The 17,516-nt window shown below is 38.6% G+C and overlaps 1 protein-coding gene across 1 annotated transcript in view; it reads right to left on the bottom strand.

Moving 5' to 3' along the window:
• The window catches only part of LOC117301759, a 241,232-nt gene that overhangs the window by 199,576 nt on the left and 24,140 nt on the right, over window positions 1–17,516 (bottom strand). The window contains exons 19-31 of the mRNA XM_033785780.1: window positions 17,349–17,453; window positions 16,225–16,329; window positions 14,956–15,054; window positions 14,106–14,258; window positions 12,407–12,547; window positions 10,177–10,275; window positions 9,552–9,653; window positions 9,219–9,320; window positions 8,389–8,484; window positions 6,947–7,105; window positions 6,120–6,266; window positions 5,398–5,496; window positions 164–268 (exon numbers count right to left, since the gene is read on the bottom strand). Of these exons, the coding sequence (XP_033641671.1) occupies window positions 164–268; window positions 5,398–5,496; window positions 6,120–6,266; window positions 6,947–7,105; window positions 8,389–8,484; window positions 9,219–9,320; window positions 9,552–9,653; window positions 10,177–10,275; window positions 12,407–12,547; window positions 14,106–14,258; window positions 14,956–15,054; window positions 16,225–16,329; window positions 17,349–17,453 (1,512 nt within the window). The remainder of the gene's footprint in view (window positions 1–163; window positions 269–5,397; window positions 5,497–6,119; window positions 6,267–6,946; window positions 7,106–8,388; window positions 8,485–9,218; window positions 9,321–9,551; window positions 9,654–10,176; window positions 10,276–12,406; window positions 12,548–14,105; window positions 14,259–14,955; window positions 15,055–16,224; window positions 16,330–17,348; window positions 17,454–17,516) is intronic.

Below are 17,516 nucleotides of genomic sequence, written 5' to 3'. Positions count from 1 at the left end.
TACACACCCACTGTAGCTACATCAACATACAAGACATAAACATAGAAACAACAATACAGCGCAAGGTGAACACTCAAACAGTAAAAAAAAAAGGAGAAAATCAGACAGAAAACAATCACAAAAGAGCAATTGTATATGTACAAGTAAGTTTTCATACACTTACTTGTTATTTGACAGTAGGCGCCTGTATTTTCCAATCCACACACACAAACTCCATTATCGCAGATGCCTTGATTCTCACACTGGGGGAGGCAGTTACCAGTACTTACTGAAACAAACAAAAAATCACAACATTTTCCAGACTTAAAGGATTCAGGTACTTTTTCATAATGCCCACAGATTTACATTTAAATTACAGGGTTTGAAGATAATGATAGTGGAAAGCTTCCCTTCAAGTATTACTAAACTGAGGTTGTGGAGTTTTTGAGAAATGAGTAAAACAAGTCACAAATAATTTTCATCTCTGGTTAATGGGATTTTACATGCTAAAATAATGTTCGTCTTCCTGAAACTAAAATTATTTTAGCATGTAAAATCCCATTAAAGCCATTGGACCCTCTCGGTTCACAGATTTATAAATAACTTACAGGGTTTACAGAAGGCAATGGTGAAAGACTTCTCTTGAAATATTACTCCATGAAATGCTTTACTTTTTGAGAAAACAGCAAAACAATATAAATTCTCGTTAACGAGAATTACGGATTTATTTCCGACACATGTCATGACACGGCGAAATGCGCGGAAACAAGGGTGGGTTTTTTCGTTGTTTTCTCCCGACTCCGATGACCGATTGAGCCTAAATTTTCACAGGTTTGTTATTTGATATAGAAGTTGTGGTACACAAAGTGTGGGCCTTGGACAACACTGTTTACCGAAAGGGTCCAATGGCTTTAACCAGTTATGATATTATACCAAAATCATAGCATAACTGGTTAATACGTTTTTACATGCTAAACTGAGACGGACATTATTTGTTGTACTCATTTCTCAAAAACTACAGCACCTCAGTAAGAAACATTTCAAGGGAAGCTTTCTACTATCATAATCTTCAAACTGTATAGGTTTAATGTACATGTAAATCTGTGGACATTGTGTTTCGTGTTAGGAAAATGTACATACATGTAGACCCTTTAATTTTTGGTAAAACTACAAATTCCTTTTATGGTATACGTGTAGTCTATCCATCTGACATCTTTTAATTTCATTTCATTTCAAGACATGTATTTCAAGTAGATAATCAAAATAACAACAACAAAGAATAGTATTGAGGAGAATTGGACATTTAAAGTTTTAATAGCATGATTCCACCATGTACCCAAAATCATTAGAGTCTACCCAATATTATGGTGTTCCATAGAGGACAGCCTCCGTCGTAGTTGTGAGTTGTCCGTCGGAGTTGTGAGTTGGGGCGTCGTAGTTGTGAGTTGTCCGTCGGAGTTGTGAGTTGGGCCGTCGTAGTTGTGAGTTGTCCGTCGGAGTTGTGAGTTGGCCGTCGTAGTTGTGAGTTGTCCGTCGGAGTTGTGAGTTGGGCTGTCGGAGTTGTGAGTTGGCCGTCGTAGTTGTGAGTTGGCCGTCGTAGTTGTGAGTTGTCCGTCGGAGTTGTGAGTTGTGCCGTCGTAGTTGTGAGTTGGCCGTCGGAGTTGTGAGTTGGCCGTCGTAGTTGTGAGTTGTCCGTCGGAGTTGTGAGTTGGGCCGTCGGAGTTGTGAGTTGGCCGTCGTAGTTGTGAGTTGGCCGTCGTAGTTGTGAGTTGTCCGTCGGAGTTGTGAGTTGTGCCGTCGTAGTTGTGAGTTGGCCGTCGGAGTTGTGAGTTGGCCGTCGTAGTTGTGAGTTGTCCGTCGGAGTTGTGAGTTGGCCGTCGTAGTTGTGAGTTGGCCGTCGTAGTTGTGAGTTGTCCGTCGGAGTTGTGAGTTGTGCCGTCGTAGTTGTGAGTTGGCCGTCTGAGTTGTGAGTTGGCCGTCGTAGTTGTGAGTTGTGCCGTCGTAGTTGTGAGTTGGCCGTCGGAGTTGTGAGTTGGCCGTCGTAGTTGTGAGTTGTCCGTCGGAGTTGTGAGTTGGCCGTCGTAGTTGTGAGTTGTCCGTCGGAGTTGTGAGTTGGCCGTCGTAGTTGTGAGTTGGCCGTCGGAGTTGTGAATTGGCCGTCGTAGTTGTGAGTTATTTGACATTCTATCATTTTTTGTTAATAGTGAAAACGCCCATTCCTATTTTCATTTATTTTATAACATCGTAGAGAACACGTTTTTTAAAGATACCTTACAGTTTAGGCCGGTTCGCAGGAATTAAAGATGATGGTTAGCCCGTATTCCTCAACAAAATGAAAGAACAAAATATTTACATATTTTTAACGCCAGGAACTGTAGGTAGAACGATTTTTATCCAGACCATTTCATTCTGATTGGTTGAGCTCCGGTCAATCAGGAGAATGTGCAACTTACTGAATATTCATGACTGTTCGTTTCGCGCACACTGCGAAATTGTCAGCTATAATGTGTCACTTTGTGTACAGAAGTACATAATATTCAAGCACCAGACTGCTGCCCAATGTAAATTATTGAAATTGACGTCATAATACAGGAAAATGAAAAGGCTGATCCAGCTATTCACTGTATTTTGTAATCTTTGAAGTATATATAAAGTAAGTGGCAACAACTCTATATCCTGGGATAATTGCAATTTAACATATTTTGGCTTTCAGATCGTCTAAAAATCTGGCAATGCATCTGTAAATTGCTACTAGTTTCCCGGGGGATCCATAAGAAGTATAGTTTTTGTTTTTGTTTGAACAGCAAATAAACCCACCAAGGATACAAGTCAACAAAACAAACTCAAGGCATCGTCAGATTTATGTCTATAATTTGTTATTTGGAAGCACAGCTTGCATACACACAGGTCACAGCTCGGGTATCAGGAAAATTTGCATAGTTCCGTTGGCTTATGCGTTCATGCGTTCGTATTTCCGTTTACAACAAACAACAAATAAATTATTTCAAGTTAACCAATTAAAACACTATTCATCCATACCTAGTCAATCCAACTTACATAACACTTTCAAATACTAAAGTTTTAGTATGTGTTTGTATTTGTTTGTTTGTTTGTTGGGGTGTTTGTTTGTTAACCTGTTCGTTGAGTGAAATTGTTTGTCCTTTTGTCTCTTGGTTGGACTGACACACCTCTTGGTGACAGTGCAGGCACTATTGTCAGTCCTGGCAAACCTGTAGTGTTGATGTCTTTCTGTTGTCCTCAGTCGTGTAGTACTTTTTTCTTTCTTTTTTTTCTTTTACTGCCTGCCATCCTTTTTATATATCTTGATGTATCCCCCTTGTTACTGTTTTCCAATACAGATGTATGTTTTTATATAATTAATGTTTTAAAGAGTTGTTTCCTTTTCGTATAAATTTTTGTAATTTTTTGTATTTTATGTGAATTGCCAAATAATAATAATAATAATAAATAATAATAAAGGATGATTTGACCATCTTTGGACTAATTTAATGATAGGCATACACTTTAAATTTTATTTAATTTTTATTTAATGTTAAATTGCTATCGGGGTGTAAAAACATATAACGCTTTCATGGTGCCTTGAACGAAAAAGAATTTAGTGAAAGATTAATGCTAGTTCGTTATAAGGCCCGCATCCTACCTGCAGTTATTAAAGAATATGTTACAATTCATAAACAACATTTCGAAGGGGCGTAGATAAATATAAAATATCAGATCTGCAACTGACAACATAGTGCTGTGCGAACAAAACATAGGCCTAATTTCCCAATAAAAGCATCGAACACATGGGTCCATCCATTTCATGTAGGCATAGGCAAGCAAAAGCGACAACTCAAAAGGATTTTGCCTTCTCGGTGACGAATCGATGGATTCAGCAAGGTATAATTCATCACAATCGGAACTCAATCACATGTGTAGAAGAACCCGGAAGTAGGCATACGCCACCTATTGACCATTGCAGTTTAGTAAACAAAATAAAAAGTCCGACGGCCAACTCACAACTCCGACGGCCCAACTCACAACTCCGACGGCTCTACTCACAACTACGACGCACAACTCACAACTACGACGCACAACTCACAACTCCGACGGCCCAACTCACAACTCCGACGGACAGCCCACAACTACGACGCACAACTCACAACTCCGACGGACCAACTCACAACTACGACGCACAACTCACAACTCCGACGGCCCAACTCACAACTCCGACGGCCCAACTCACAACTCCGACGCCCCAACTCACAACTCCGACGGACCAACTCACAACTACGACGCACAACTCACAACTCCGACGGCCCAACTCACAACTCCGACGCCCCAACTCACAACTCCGACGCCCCAACTCACAACTCCGACGGACAACTCACAACTACGACGGAGGCTGTCCTCTATGGAACACCATACAATATACCCAGAATATGACACAGAATTACAGATTGTACCCCGGTGTACCCAGAATCTTTAGAGTCTACCCAATATACCCAGAATATTACCCAGAATTTCAGATTGTACCCCGGTGTACCCAGAATCTTTAGAGTCTACCCAATATACCCAGAATATTACCCAGAATTTCAGATTGTACCCCGGTGTACCCAGAATCTTTAGAGTCTACCCAATATACCCAGAATATTACCCAGAATTTCAGATTGTACCCCGGTGTACCCAGAATCTTTAGAGTCTACCCAACATACCCAGAATATGACCCAGAATTTCAGATTGTACCCCGGTGTACCCAGAATCTTTAGAGTCTACACAACATACCCAGAATATGACCCAGAATTTCAGATTGTACCCCGGTGTACCCAGAATCTTTAGAGTCTACCCAACATACCCAGAATATTACCCAGAATTTCAGATTGTACATACCCCGGTGTACCCAGAATCTTTAAAGTCTACCCAACATACCCAGAATATTACCCAGAATTTCAGATTGTACATACCCCGGTGTACCCAGAATCTTTAGAGTCTACCCAACATACCTAGAATATGACCCAGAATTTCAGATTGTACCCCGGTGTACCCAGAATCTTTAGAGTCTACCCAATATACCCAGAATATTACCCAGAATTTCAGATTGTACATACCCCGGTGTACCCAGAATCTTTAAAGTCTACCCAACATACCCAGAATATTACCCAGAATTTCAGATTGTACATACCCCGGTGTACCCAGAATCTTTAGAGTCTACCCAACATACCTAGAATATGACCCAGAATTTCAGATTGTACCCCGGTGTACCCAGAATCTTTAGAGTCTACCCAATGTACCCAGAATATTACCCAGAATTTCAGATTGTACATACCCCGGTGTACCCAGAATCTTTAGAGTCTACCCAACATACCTAGAATATGACCCAGAATTTCAGATTGTACCCCGGTGTACCCAGAATCTTACCTGGAAGTTCACAAGCGACCCCGGTGTAACCCGCTGAACACTGACACTTTCCATAAGTACAGAATCCTCCATTAATGCAAAACGGATCACAGTTGAAATCTGAAAAGATCAAAGTGTAACTTTGAAATTATAGAATGTCAATTAAAATGTCTTCATACTTTCATACTTCACCTTCAAGCAGATAATGAAACTCAACAAAAACATAATAAATAATCAAAAACATAATAAATCAGATGACGTTCACATGGGCGTTATGCACATGACGTCAATTGTGCACGGTATCCTCGCCTAGAGGTCAAAAGGAGGTTGCTCATTGGCCAACCCTGTGTGAGGCGAATACAAATCTGTGCGATTTAGTTGTTTTTTATCCTTTTATCTCTCAGATGGCGGCTGGATGATGCCAAGAACTTGCTTAGCCTTCGGCAGGAATGCTCCCTCACCAACTTCAAATCACAACTCAAAACTTTTCTTGTTGTCAACGATTAACTCTGTTTGGATAACTAATTCACAACTTTTTAATTTATGCCAAGACTGTACTGTATTCAGCATCATTTAGAGCTCATGCAAATGATGTCAGTTGAGTAGGGCGCCCTCGTCTAGAGATCAAAATGAGGTTGTTCAATGGCCAATCGTGTTTGTCACGTGTACTATTCTTATTGTTACTATTAGAACTATTATTGGTACTATTATTAGATAAAACTATTATATACAATGCAACGTACCATTTAGAAGAATGGTATACGTGTTTGTCAGAGGTCCCACAAAACATGTATAAGTTCCCTCGTCGGGTTTCTGTATATCGTTGATCACCAAACTGGTAGCAGTTGACGTATCAGCAACACTAGAGACGTGCCTGGTTCCAATCAGATCTGAAAATAAGAACAAAATAATATTAACAGTGGACTTTCACCCATCACAAAAACCAAAGGTATAGACCACTCACATGTGCCTATTTTGGGTGTCAAAATCGTATACAAACATGCACAAAAGAGACACCCCAGCTTACACGCATAGTTCGGAGGTGCGTTCTGTATTGTGTAAGAATAGCTCCTCCTTGCATAACGCGAAATGCTGAAGTCACGCGCACATTTTTTTCGCACAGAGAACAGCTATTGTCCAATGATCTGCCTCCTTTTTGAGAGTGTGAAATCAAATGCAATGGGTCTATGTACTTTGTCTTTACTAAGTCTTGCAATAAGGCCCAAAAAAAAACCACGTTAAGTGTTCCCGCCCACTTCCTTTTAAGAGGCCGCCTCTTCTTCTTTTTTTTTACGCAAAAGAAAATGATATATTTAAATGGTCTCTGACGAAAAAATACCTTCTAAAATTAAGATCGCATTTTCAGACTTGAGCACTCCGAAAAAGTTCGCAGAAAAAAGCTGGCAACCATCATAAAAAAATAGCATGTCCTGCCTTTTTTTTAAATGAGTCAGGTAGCATTTTTTGCCTCCTTTCTTTCTTTTTTTTTAAGGCAGAAAGCTAAACATGTTTTTTTTTTTTTTTTTTTTGCCTTAAAAATGGTGAATAATAATTAGTAAGAAATTCTTACCTGGTATGATAAAATCAATCTGGAATCCATCCGGTTTTGTCCAATAAGGTTGAGGAGTGATGTCACTACCAACAAACTCACAACTAACTCTCACATCATCGCCAATAGAGGGCGGTGTATAGGTGTCTCGGACAATAGTAATAACCATGTCATCATCAACTAGAAGAAAAAAAGAAATTCAATTATTCTAACCTGGGTCCAATTTCATAGAGCTGCTCAAGCAGAAAATATTGCTTTTAAAACCACTCTCTGCTAAGCAGATATGAGCAGGATACCAATCACAAATGGTACATGTGGCATGGTGGTTTGGCTGGTAACCTTATTCTGGTAAGCTGGTAAGCATAATTTTGTTGTGCTACAGTAATAGCATCTTTTTAGTGATTAAGCAGCTCTATGAAATTTGGCCCAGATGGAACAGATGACAAAGGCATAGTTTTTTTAAAGTTTTTTTTTCTTTTCGCCCTAGACGAGGCTTCAAGCCACTCTTGGTAAGGGGCTACACAAAGAAAAATTATTAAATGTGAAAAATAACTCAGGGGACAGACGGAACAAACGGCTTTACGTCCAATCCAAAGGACGAAGCCATTGTTAAGTGTCTTGCTTAAAGTCATTGGACCCTTTCGGTACAGAAAAAAAAAAAAAAAAGTTCACATATTTACAAATAACTTACAGAGTTTACAGAAGGTAATGGTGAAAGACTTCTCTTGAAATATTATTCCATGAAATGCTTTACTTTTTGAGAAAACATTAAAACAATATCAATTCTCGATAGCGAGAATTACAGATTTATTTTAAACACATGTTATGACACCGCGAAACGCGCGGATACAAGGGTGGGTTTTAACGTTATTTTCTCCCGACTCCGATGACCGATTGAGCCTAAATTTTCACAGGTTTGTTATTTGATATAGAAATTGTGATACACGAAGTGTGGGCCTTGGACAATACTGTTTACCTAAAGGGTCCAATGGCTTTAAGGACACAAGTGTCACAATTGGGACTGGAACCCACCCTCTGCTGGTGAGAAACACCAGAGTTTAAATCCAGTGCTCTTAGCCCCTAGGCCATGACACTCTACGAGTTACACTCGTTTCAGACGGGCGCTCCGGAGTCGCGCCAAACCAAATAGATTAGGAGCGACTCGAGATCGACCCAAATAACTTTTTGTTTCAGACAGGTGAACTTAACATAACATTTACATTAGGTTTGGCTCATGACAAGATCGACGTCTGAAACAAAGGCACTCCAGAGTTGTTCCGATTGACTGCAACCGTCAACCTTTCAACTTCTAGCGCGTCCAGTCGCTCCTAACAACCTTTCAATTTCTAGCGCGTCCAGTCGCTCCTAACTGTTTCAGATGTTGAACTTTTCATGTACTTAATTCAGAATTGGGTTCGGCGTGACTCTGGAACGCCTGTCTGAACCGGATGTGATTTTCTTACCTCGAGTATCACAGTGGTCACCAGTGTAGTTTTCTGGGCAGATACAAAAGCCACTCAAACAGGTGCCTCCATTCTCACATGGTAGTATACAATCATCTAGAACAAAACGAAAAACAACTCGGCTTAACTTCATGGCTCTGCTTACCGCCCAATTAAACGCTTACGATCACCATTCTCCGCTACTGTGCAAGCGCTGAAACTCTCTGCTAGCTAGCGTGTAAGCCAAGAATGCCAAGTAACGTGAAATATGCAAAGTGCACAGGCAAAATTTCAATGCCAACCCATGAAATACTTTTCACATAAGCGGGGAATTCCCTGCTTCCGCAAGCGCTGATTCTTTGACTACAGTAAGCAGAGCCATGGATTGGGGCCTTATCTTTATGGTACCCCTGCAGTAGGGTGTCTTCACTATCTCCATCAAAGAATCCGACTCATTATGCAATGTCAAGAAGTATATCAAAACAATTTTATACCCAATCTAACGCCCTGCGTTCTTGATGTTGTGGTGGTTTATAAATGCCTTATTTGTATGTACGTTTGTTAAATGACCAAATGCTATAAAAAGTGCTTTGCAACATGCAATGAATATGACCTCTTTTATATCTTTCTTAAGTATCTCTTGGTGTTTTATAAACTCAATTCAGCTTTTGTCTGCAATGTTTAAATGTTTCTTATTGGCAGCAATGTTTGAATGTTTTAAATAACCAAATAATAATAATAATAATAATAATAATAATAATTATAATCCATTATGGCAAAGGATGACCTAACACTTAGAGGCTTGTATCTTACAGGCTTGAGCGTGATTGGTTTTTTGTTTCTGTACAAACCTCTTTCCTGGCATTGGTCTCCCTGGAATCCTGGTTGACAAACACATTGGCCATTCACACACTGTCCGTAGTTATCACATGGTATGGCACATTCTTCAGCAACTATTTTGTCCCAAAGAAGAAAAGAAAGAAAATTGGCTGTAACCATGGCAACGGGCTATATTTTAAATTGAACATGCAATACTTGTATCCCAAGGCCCTTCCACCCACAAAGTATAAACAAAATTTATTTTTTGACCGTAAGCACATGTCAAAAATCGACACAAAACATATGTAAAAAATCTCAACAAAATGGCTTTAACTGACTCTTAGTAACAGTTACATGTATCATACCTTGTATCTCACAGTTGTTCCCAGTGAAGCTCGGAATACACAAACAGCTACCAGCATAGCAGATCCCATCATTCAAGCATGGCCCGTTGCACTTCAAGATGACTACAAACACAAACAAACACGCAGTTCACATTCCAATGCTCCATCTCTCACTAATGTTTGTACATTGCAAGGTGTATTCTGCTTTTTATAAGGAAGACCTATAGTCTCACTGCCCTACATGTATACGGTATACCTCACGATTTCAAGTGTTGTCATCTAGTTACCAAATCTAGTTACCGAATCACAATTTCTTGATTTTGTGCAATTCATAATCATAGGTGTTAAACCAATGTTTGTATACATGTAAGAGAATTGGCTGATGCAAGGTGTATTCTGCTTTTTATAAGGAAGACCTACAGTCTCACTGCCCTACGATTTACCTCACGATATACAAGACGTTAAAGACACAAACCTACATGTACATAGGGTAAACGTGAGTGTACCGTCTAGTTATAAAAGATCTAGACACTGAATACACTCGGCATGGAGCAAAGACAAATAAAAAACTTGTATATTCTGCAGTATGAATCAATAAAGTGAGTGTTGATGGGCGGGGGGGGGGGGGGGTGCATATTTGTCTTACCTGGTGTTTCGCAGAACACTCCAGTGTAGTCTTCAGTGCAATTACATCCATCTACATTACAAGTCCCTCCACTCTGGCAGTCAGGGTAGCATTCAGGCTCTACAAAAACCAACAACATTAAACATCATCAAGATATAAACAAATACGTGAGATATTGGCTTTTGCCAGCTTGGTGTTTAAATCCCCTTGTGGGAGTTTGCTGAGTTCGTTTGACGGAAAAATCATTTAACGAGGGACACAAAGCAGCTGGGCATGCCCATTTGCAGTTGGGCAAGCCCATTTGCAATTGGGAATGCCCATTTACAGTTGGGCAGGCCCATTTGCAGTTGGTCGGCCCATTTGCAGTTGGTCGGACCCATTTGCAGTTGGTCAGGCCTAACTGCATTAGGTCAGAGCCAAACTATAATTAGGCCGATTCTACAATTGGGCAACAACACAGTTAATGAATAAGTTTGTACTAACGAGACAAACTAATACTCAAACATACACCATGAAAACTATTATTGTATCTTGTTTCCCACAGTTTTTAAGGACTAATTTAGAGCAAGTTTGAGTTTGCTTGATCACATCACATATATTTAATGCAGTTTCATTATTGTATTCCATATAGGAGAAATCTGCATCATTCTTTGACGGCACTGGACACCTTTGGTAATTGTCAACTGCCTTTAATATTTTAGTGAGAAATTACCACTTTCTCAAAAACTACATTACTTCAGAGGGAGCTGTTTTTCACAATGTTTTATACTATCAACAGCTCTCCATTGCTCGATACCAACCAAGGTTCTATGCTAATAACTATTTTCAGTAATTACCAATGGTTTCCAGCTGTCGATTTCAACAAACTCTTCCTAACTTAGAATTAAACTTAGGACTTTTAGGACGAGTTAAGTTCCATATCCATAGGATATAGGACGCATTGAACCCATCCTAAGATAGGACGAGTTACTCATCGGCTACTGTGCCTTTAAATTATTATTATTATTATTAGTAGTAGTAGTAGTAAGCCCTCGTAGTATTATTACGGTTTATTAAAAAACTGCTCATTGCAGCCTACTGGCTGAATTACAAAACAGTTTACATTAAAATCACGAGGAATACAACAAGTTTATTTAAAGTAAACCGTAAAAAAAAAAAAACAGAGAGGCATTTAGGAAATCAAGAAATGCACAAAGCACATAAATATATTGCACAGCAAGAAGCACACTGACCATGGAGGACATGAAAAATCACATCAACATTCTTAAATGCACACAAAAATGCACAAAGTTACAGGGATGGAGGGGAGTGACCTTAGAGAGTAATTGGTAATTGGTACAGTCTGTGCTTCCTCTGCCTTTTTAGTCATGTGCTCTGGGCCTACATGTATGTATGTAATGTAGTGTACACATTATTAGTCTTTTGTAGTTTTGTATTATACTTTTCTACTTTTGCAGCCCCTCACCCACATAGCCGTTTGGTTTGTTTTTTTTTTTTTTGCATTTTGGTGTACATGTTATGCAGTGTGTTAGTCTTTTGTAGTTTTGTATGTTTTTTATAGTCTGTCACATCCTGTCACTGTCTTTTGCTATGTGTGGGGCTGTATACCTGCGGGTAATGGTGGTTTATTCTACTTTTGCAGCCCCTGACCCACATAGCCGTTACTTTTGTTTCGGTTTTTGCGTTTTGGTTTGTCCTCGGTTAGTTGTATTAATGTTGTATTGGCCCTTTTAAAGGGAAGGTACACGTTTGGTAATTACTCTCTGAAGATACTCCCTCTGAAGTAGCATAGATTTTGAGAAAGAGGTAATTTCTCACTAAAATAGCCAGAAGTCTTTTATTCCTATCTGAAAGCACACAAGTTCGTCCAACAAGGGTGTTTTTTCTCTTCTCTCATCATTTTCTCGTAACTTTGATGACCAATTCAGCTCAAATTTTCACAGGCCTGTTATTTTATGCTTATGTTGGGATACACCAAGTGAGAACACTGGTCTTTGACAATTACCAAACACGTACCTTCCCTTTAAGATGTTTTTAGGTGTTTTTCTTATGTTTGCTTTCATGTTATTTTGTATATGTTTATTATTTTGTGCTGTTATATATATTTTTGTGCTGTTATATATATTTTTGTACATTTTGTGTTGTTTTGGTCCAATAAATAGCAATAATAATACTAATAATAATAATAAGTTTGTTGAATTAGGGGACTGGACTGTTACTAAGGAGTACTAAGAAGTAAATGCTGACTTACCCATTACAACCAAGCGGTATGTATTGGTTATATCTCCAGCATGACACGTGTACATTCCTAGATCCGACGCTTGGATGTTCTTAATCACAAACCTGGTGGTCGAAGGGTTCACATTCTCGATGTACACTCGATCATTTCCAACTACACAATGTAAAAAAGGAAACATTGTAATGATTATGTTAATTTGAGAAGTTGTCTTGCTATATATTCTACTACCAGGGCCCAATTTAAAAAAGCTGTTAAGCAGAAAATTACCGCTTGACAAATTTCTCTGCTGAGCAACAATTGAGTGGGGCACCAGTCCCAACAATATTTCTGTCCTTTTAATCTGTGTATCGTTGTAATTGTTTTTAACTAATAATTGTTTTATTCTTGTATTGACTCCTTGCACGCACGTCACACGCGGCGATTGATGCCACGCTCACCATGTTGGTAGGCAGTTAGGTTTACGTGTACTAACGCCGCATCGCCTTAAATGGGCACTTCACTGCATAACGCACAGCATAGAGTTAAATATAAAAACGCACAGTGAAATTGCCCACCAGTATGGCGCATTCAAGATTTTTCTGATGATGACGTCAGGTCATCTGCAGGGTGTGAGTTCAAATCCCGGTCGTGACACTTGCTACGTAAAATTTGGGAGGTAGTGCTTTCTGCTCTAACGGCCAGGCTTCGAATTGATGATACCCAAGCCTACATCCGTATAGACTGTTAAAGGGGTAACCCTGTTTCAGCCCTAAGGGTAGGTGGCAACGGCCTCTGGAAAAAAAAACAATTGTAGCCCACACCTTGAGTGGCCTTCAGACCTTGTGTGTCTGGCGACTTGCGTATATAAATAAATATTTAAAAAAATATAAAAATAAAAAAGGGTGGATTGGGTCAATATGCCAATCTAAAATTCTGTTTATTTATTATGCTGACAATAAAAACATTCTAATTCTAATGTAAACTTTATGTAAGTTTGGCTGGTAACCTGGTTATGTTAAGTAATACTTATCTGTGCTTAGCATACTTGTGTGCTTTATGAAATAGGGCCTACATGTAGGTGGTAGTTAATAAGCAGGACAGTTCTTTTTAGAACTGAGAATTCTCCGGAATTCTGAATATCAACTCCGCTGTAGTAAATAATTCTCACTAATAAGGAGGTAGACATAAACGGCCAACACAGATCACAAACATAACTTACATGTCCAGTTACTTCTTTTGTTAATTTCATTGAGCATGTCAACATAAAAAGCAAAAATAGCTGCAAACTATTTTACTTTGTGTAAACAAGAACAAGCGTTTTTTTGTCATTCTATTTAAAGGGATTGTTTATTTCTCTTAAAAATAAAGGCAATAAAATCATCCCGATAATAGTATAAAATATTTTCAGAAACTTTGAAGTGGTTACAGGAAAACAAATATAGCAGTTTTTATGGTCCAAAATTTGAACCTGAAAACTCAGATTGTGTTTTGCCTATCAAGAGTTTTTTTTCTGTTGGTCTAAATTTTCAGCATAAAAAAAAACACCTCAAAAACGCAACCACAATTTTAAATGAAATTTTCACATGTTAGTTTTACTGTATAAACTTTCATATTATAGGAATAAAACAATCGAATGTTTGAATAATATAAAGCGCACATGTCCACATGGCACTTAAAAACCTTAAACGACAGGTTTTGAAGTTTAATCATTTAAATATATACACTAAAATACCTTGACTATTTCTGATGCGTTGATTGTCAGTATCTGACCACCATGGACGTCCTTTACTCTGACTCAAAATCTCACAAGTCACAATCAATTCCTGGTCGAATGTTGGAGGTTGATTCAAATTGGTTGTTATGTACAACAAGTATCCATTGCCAACTAGTCAAATAAAAACAGAAAAATACAAATATTATTTGTTTTAAAAAGCCATTTGACACTTTCTGAACAGAACAAAAATTAAAAGTTCACAGATTTACAAATAACTTAAAGGGTTTACAGAAGGTAATGGTGAAAGACTTCCCTTGAAATATTATTCCATGAAATGCTTTACTTTTTGAGAAAACATTAAAACAATTATCAATTTTCGATATCGAGAATAACGGATTTATTTTAAACACATGTCATGACACGGGCGAAACGTGCGGAAACAAGGGTGGGTTTCCCCGTTATTTTCTCCCGACTCCGTTTGTTATTTTATATATAAGTTGTGATACACGAAGTGTGGGCCTTTGGACAATACTGTTTACCGATGTTGTGGGATTGCTTTAAAGATATTTTTTGTTTTTTGTACGGCACAAAACACAAATGTCCGCAGATTTAAATTAAACTGACACAATAATAATAACACAAACAGTAATAATCAAAATAACCAATTATAAAATCAAGCTCTTCCAACATTATTACCCCTGATCACTGGGCCTTAACTTATTCCTCAAACCATCTCAGCTCCCTGGTGAATATAACGATGGTAGAAAGCTTCCCTTAAAATGTTACTTGCGGAGGTGCTGTAGTTTTTAAGAAATGATTAAAACAATTTCACAAAACATTATTTTTGTCTCAACAAATATTTCTTTACCTTTAACATTGCAATAGCGATCAGTGAACCCAGCTAGACAATGGCAAACACCATTCACACAAGGAGCTCCATTCTGACAGGGTAACTCACACTCTGGAACTAATACAAACAAATATAGGTAATAAACCATCCAAATCAGTCAAGTTATTACAACAAAACAAACATTGTTAAAAACACGTTCATAGATACCTCAGACAATTTCGCTATTCCCATTGGTAGAGAGCGCGTCACGTGGGGGTGTTTAAACAGTTGATAATGACCAGCTGGAATGTTTATAACTGGTTGTTTTCAGTTACGTTTACAAAGTAGATGCATACTACGCGTACAATGCATCTGAAAACTGTCTCAGTCATGTCATAAAAATGCAACACATGTCCAGAGCTCAAGGACCTCGGAAAGGGATAAGTTTTACAGAGTTTCATACTTTATTACGCCTTTTAACCAAAAAGGCATTTATGAATGGGAATAAAAGAGTAGTGACTCATTATTAAACTGCCTTTTAAAACCTTGCGGGGTCGTGGCCAAGTGATAAAGGCCCGAGCCGAACGCACGCCCACGTTCCTGCTGGATTCAAACGGCAGTTTAAGAACTCGTCGCTACCATTTTCTTCCTTTATTTTCAACCACAGAGAATTGGAATTATAAAAAGAAAGGAAAAAAAGAGGCATGTGCCTGAAATGAGGTGTCAACTGTTGTTGGGGTTGAACAAAGGCAATTTGACAAGAGCAGGATTTGAACCAATGACCTCCCGATTAACGTGCCGACGCTCTACCGACAGATCAGCCCTAATGTTGTGGTCTCCCTTTTTCAATATCCTTGCCTTCTTTTGAATTTTATTTCAGTTATACAAGAAGTAAGTTTTCTCTTGTTTTTTGTTTTGTTTTCTTAACAGAGAAATCTCATCCCTGTAAGTAGTGAACAAAATTACCTGATAGACCCTTCCCATGAAAAATGTAAACTGCACATAGCGCGTGCGCACTAACATTTTGGTTGGCAAAATGAGGGAACATCGCGCTGTTTTTTACACAGCTAACGGCGTCCGTGACGCAGACGCAATTGCGTGTCTGCTTAGTGCACATCTCTATGGCGTTGGTTGGCAAAATGAGGGAACATCGCGCTGTTTTTTACACAGCTAACGGCGTCCGTGACATAGAAGCCATTGCGCGTCTGCTTAGTGCACATCTCTTTGGCGTTTGCCAACCAATAAGGTCTGTATGCATGCATGAATATAATTAGCATATTTCATGGGAAGGGTCTATTGAGTTTTTACCTGGTAAGTAGACTTCACAGAATCTTCCACTATATCTGTCTGGGCATCGACATAACCCTTCTACACACTGACCACCGTTTGCACATGGAATCTCACAATCAGCAACTACAAAAGGACATGCACAAGTTTAGGTTTTGTACCAAGTGCGCAGTCCACCCTAATCATATTTTGTTGTTGAACAATTTACCGGTATTTGGATTTATAAAATGCAAACAATGTTTCAAGTTTTAAAACCTCTGTTAGAATTTTTGTAACAATTTGTAAATGTGGTTTCAGACTTTTTTTTTAAAATACTCAATCATTAACGTAGAAATACAACGCAATATTTCTGTTAATTTTGTTTCCTTAGTGTATGTCTGGATATGCACTAAAAACAACATGACATTATCAATTGTTTGTTTGTTTAGATGATCTTCCCATCAAGGGAACTCAGCAAACTCCTGAAAGGGGATATAAACACCAAACTGGCAACAGCCAGTCTCTCTCATACCAACATTAGTTTAAAGTCTATGATTATGAATTGCACAAATCAAGAAATTGGGATTTTGTAACTAGACGACAATATTTATCCTAGTCATTGTGAAATCAGCAGTTAGCTTGGTAGGATTCAAACCCATATCGTTGTAATTGCAAGTCGTGCAGTCTCACCACTGGACAACGGTTTACATGTATCTGTTAAAGGCACTGGACACTATTGGTAATTACTCAAAATAATTGTTAGCATAAAAAACTTACTTGGTAACAAGCAATGGAAAGCTGTTGATAGTATAAAACATTGTGAGAAACGGCTCCCTCTAAGAAGTAACGTAGTTTTCGAGAAACAAGTAATTTTCCATGAATTTGATTTTGAGACCTCAGAAAATCAAGCATGTGACAAGGGTGTTTTTTCTTCCATTATTATCTCGCAACTTCGACGACCAATTGAGTTCAAATTTTTACAGGTTTGTTATTTTGTGCATATGTTGAGATACACTGAGTGAGAAAACTGGTCTTTGACAATTACCAAAGCTGTCCAGTGTCTTCAAATCAATCAGTTAATACAATGCACCATTCTAAAGTAGACATCAATAATGTGAATTAGCCTGACAAAACAAAGATATAGAGAAACATTGTTCAGACTTTACCTGGTAAGTAGACTTCACAGAACCTTCCACTATATCTGTCCCGACATCGACACAGTCCTTCCACGCACTGACCACCGTTTGCACAACGTCTCTCACAGTCAGATACTACAAAGGACATGATCAAGTTTAGGTTTTCAAAACATTGTGGCATAGGAAAGTTACATTGTT

The sequence above is a fragment of the Asterias rubens genome, chromosome 17, assembly GCF_902459465.1.
Source record: "Asterias rubens chromosome 17, eAstRub1.3, whole genome shotgun sequence".
In the NCBI taxonomy this organism is placed as follows: domain Eukaryota; kingdom Metazoa; phylum Echinodermata; class Asteroidea; order Forcipulatida; family Asteriidae; genus Asterias; species Asterias rubens.
This window is presented reverse-complemented; position numbering and strand designations above follow the sequence as displayed.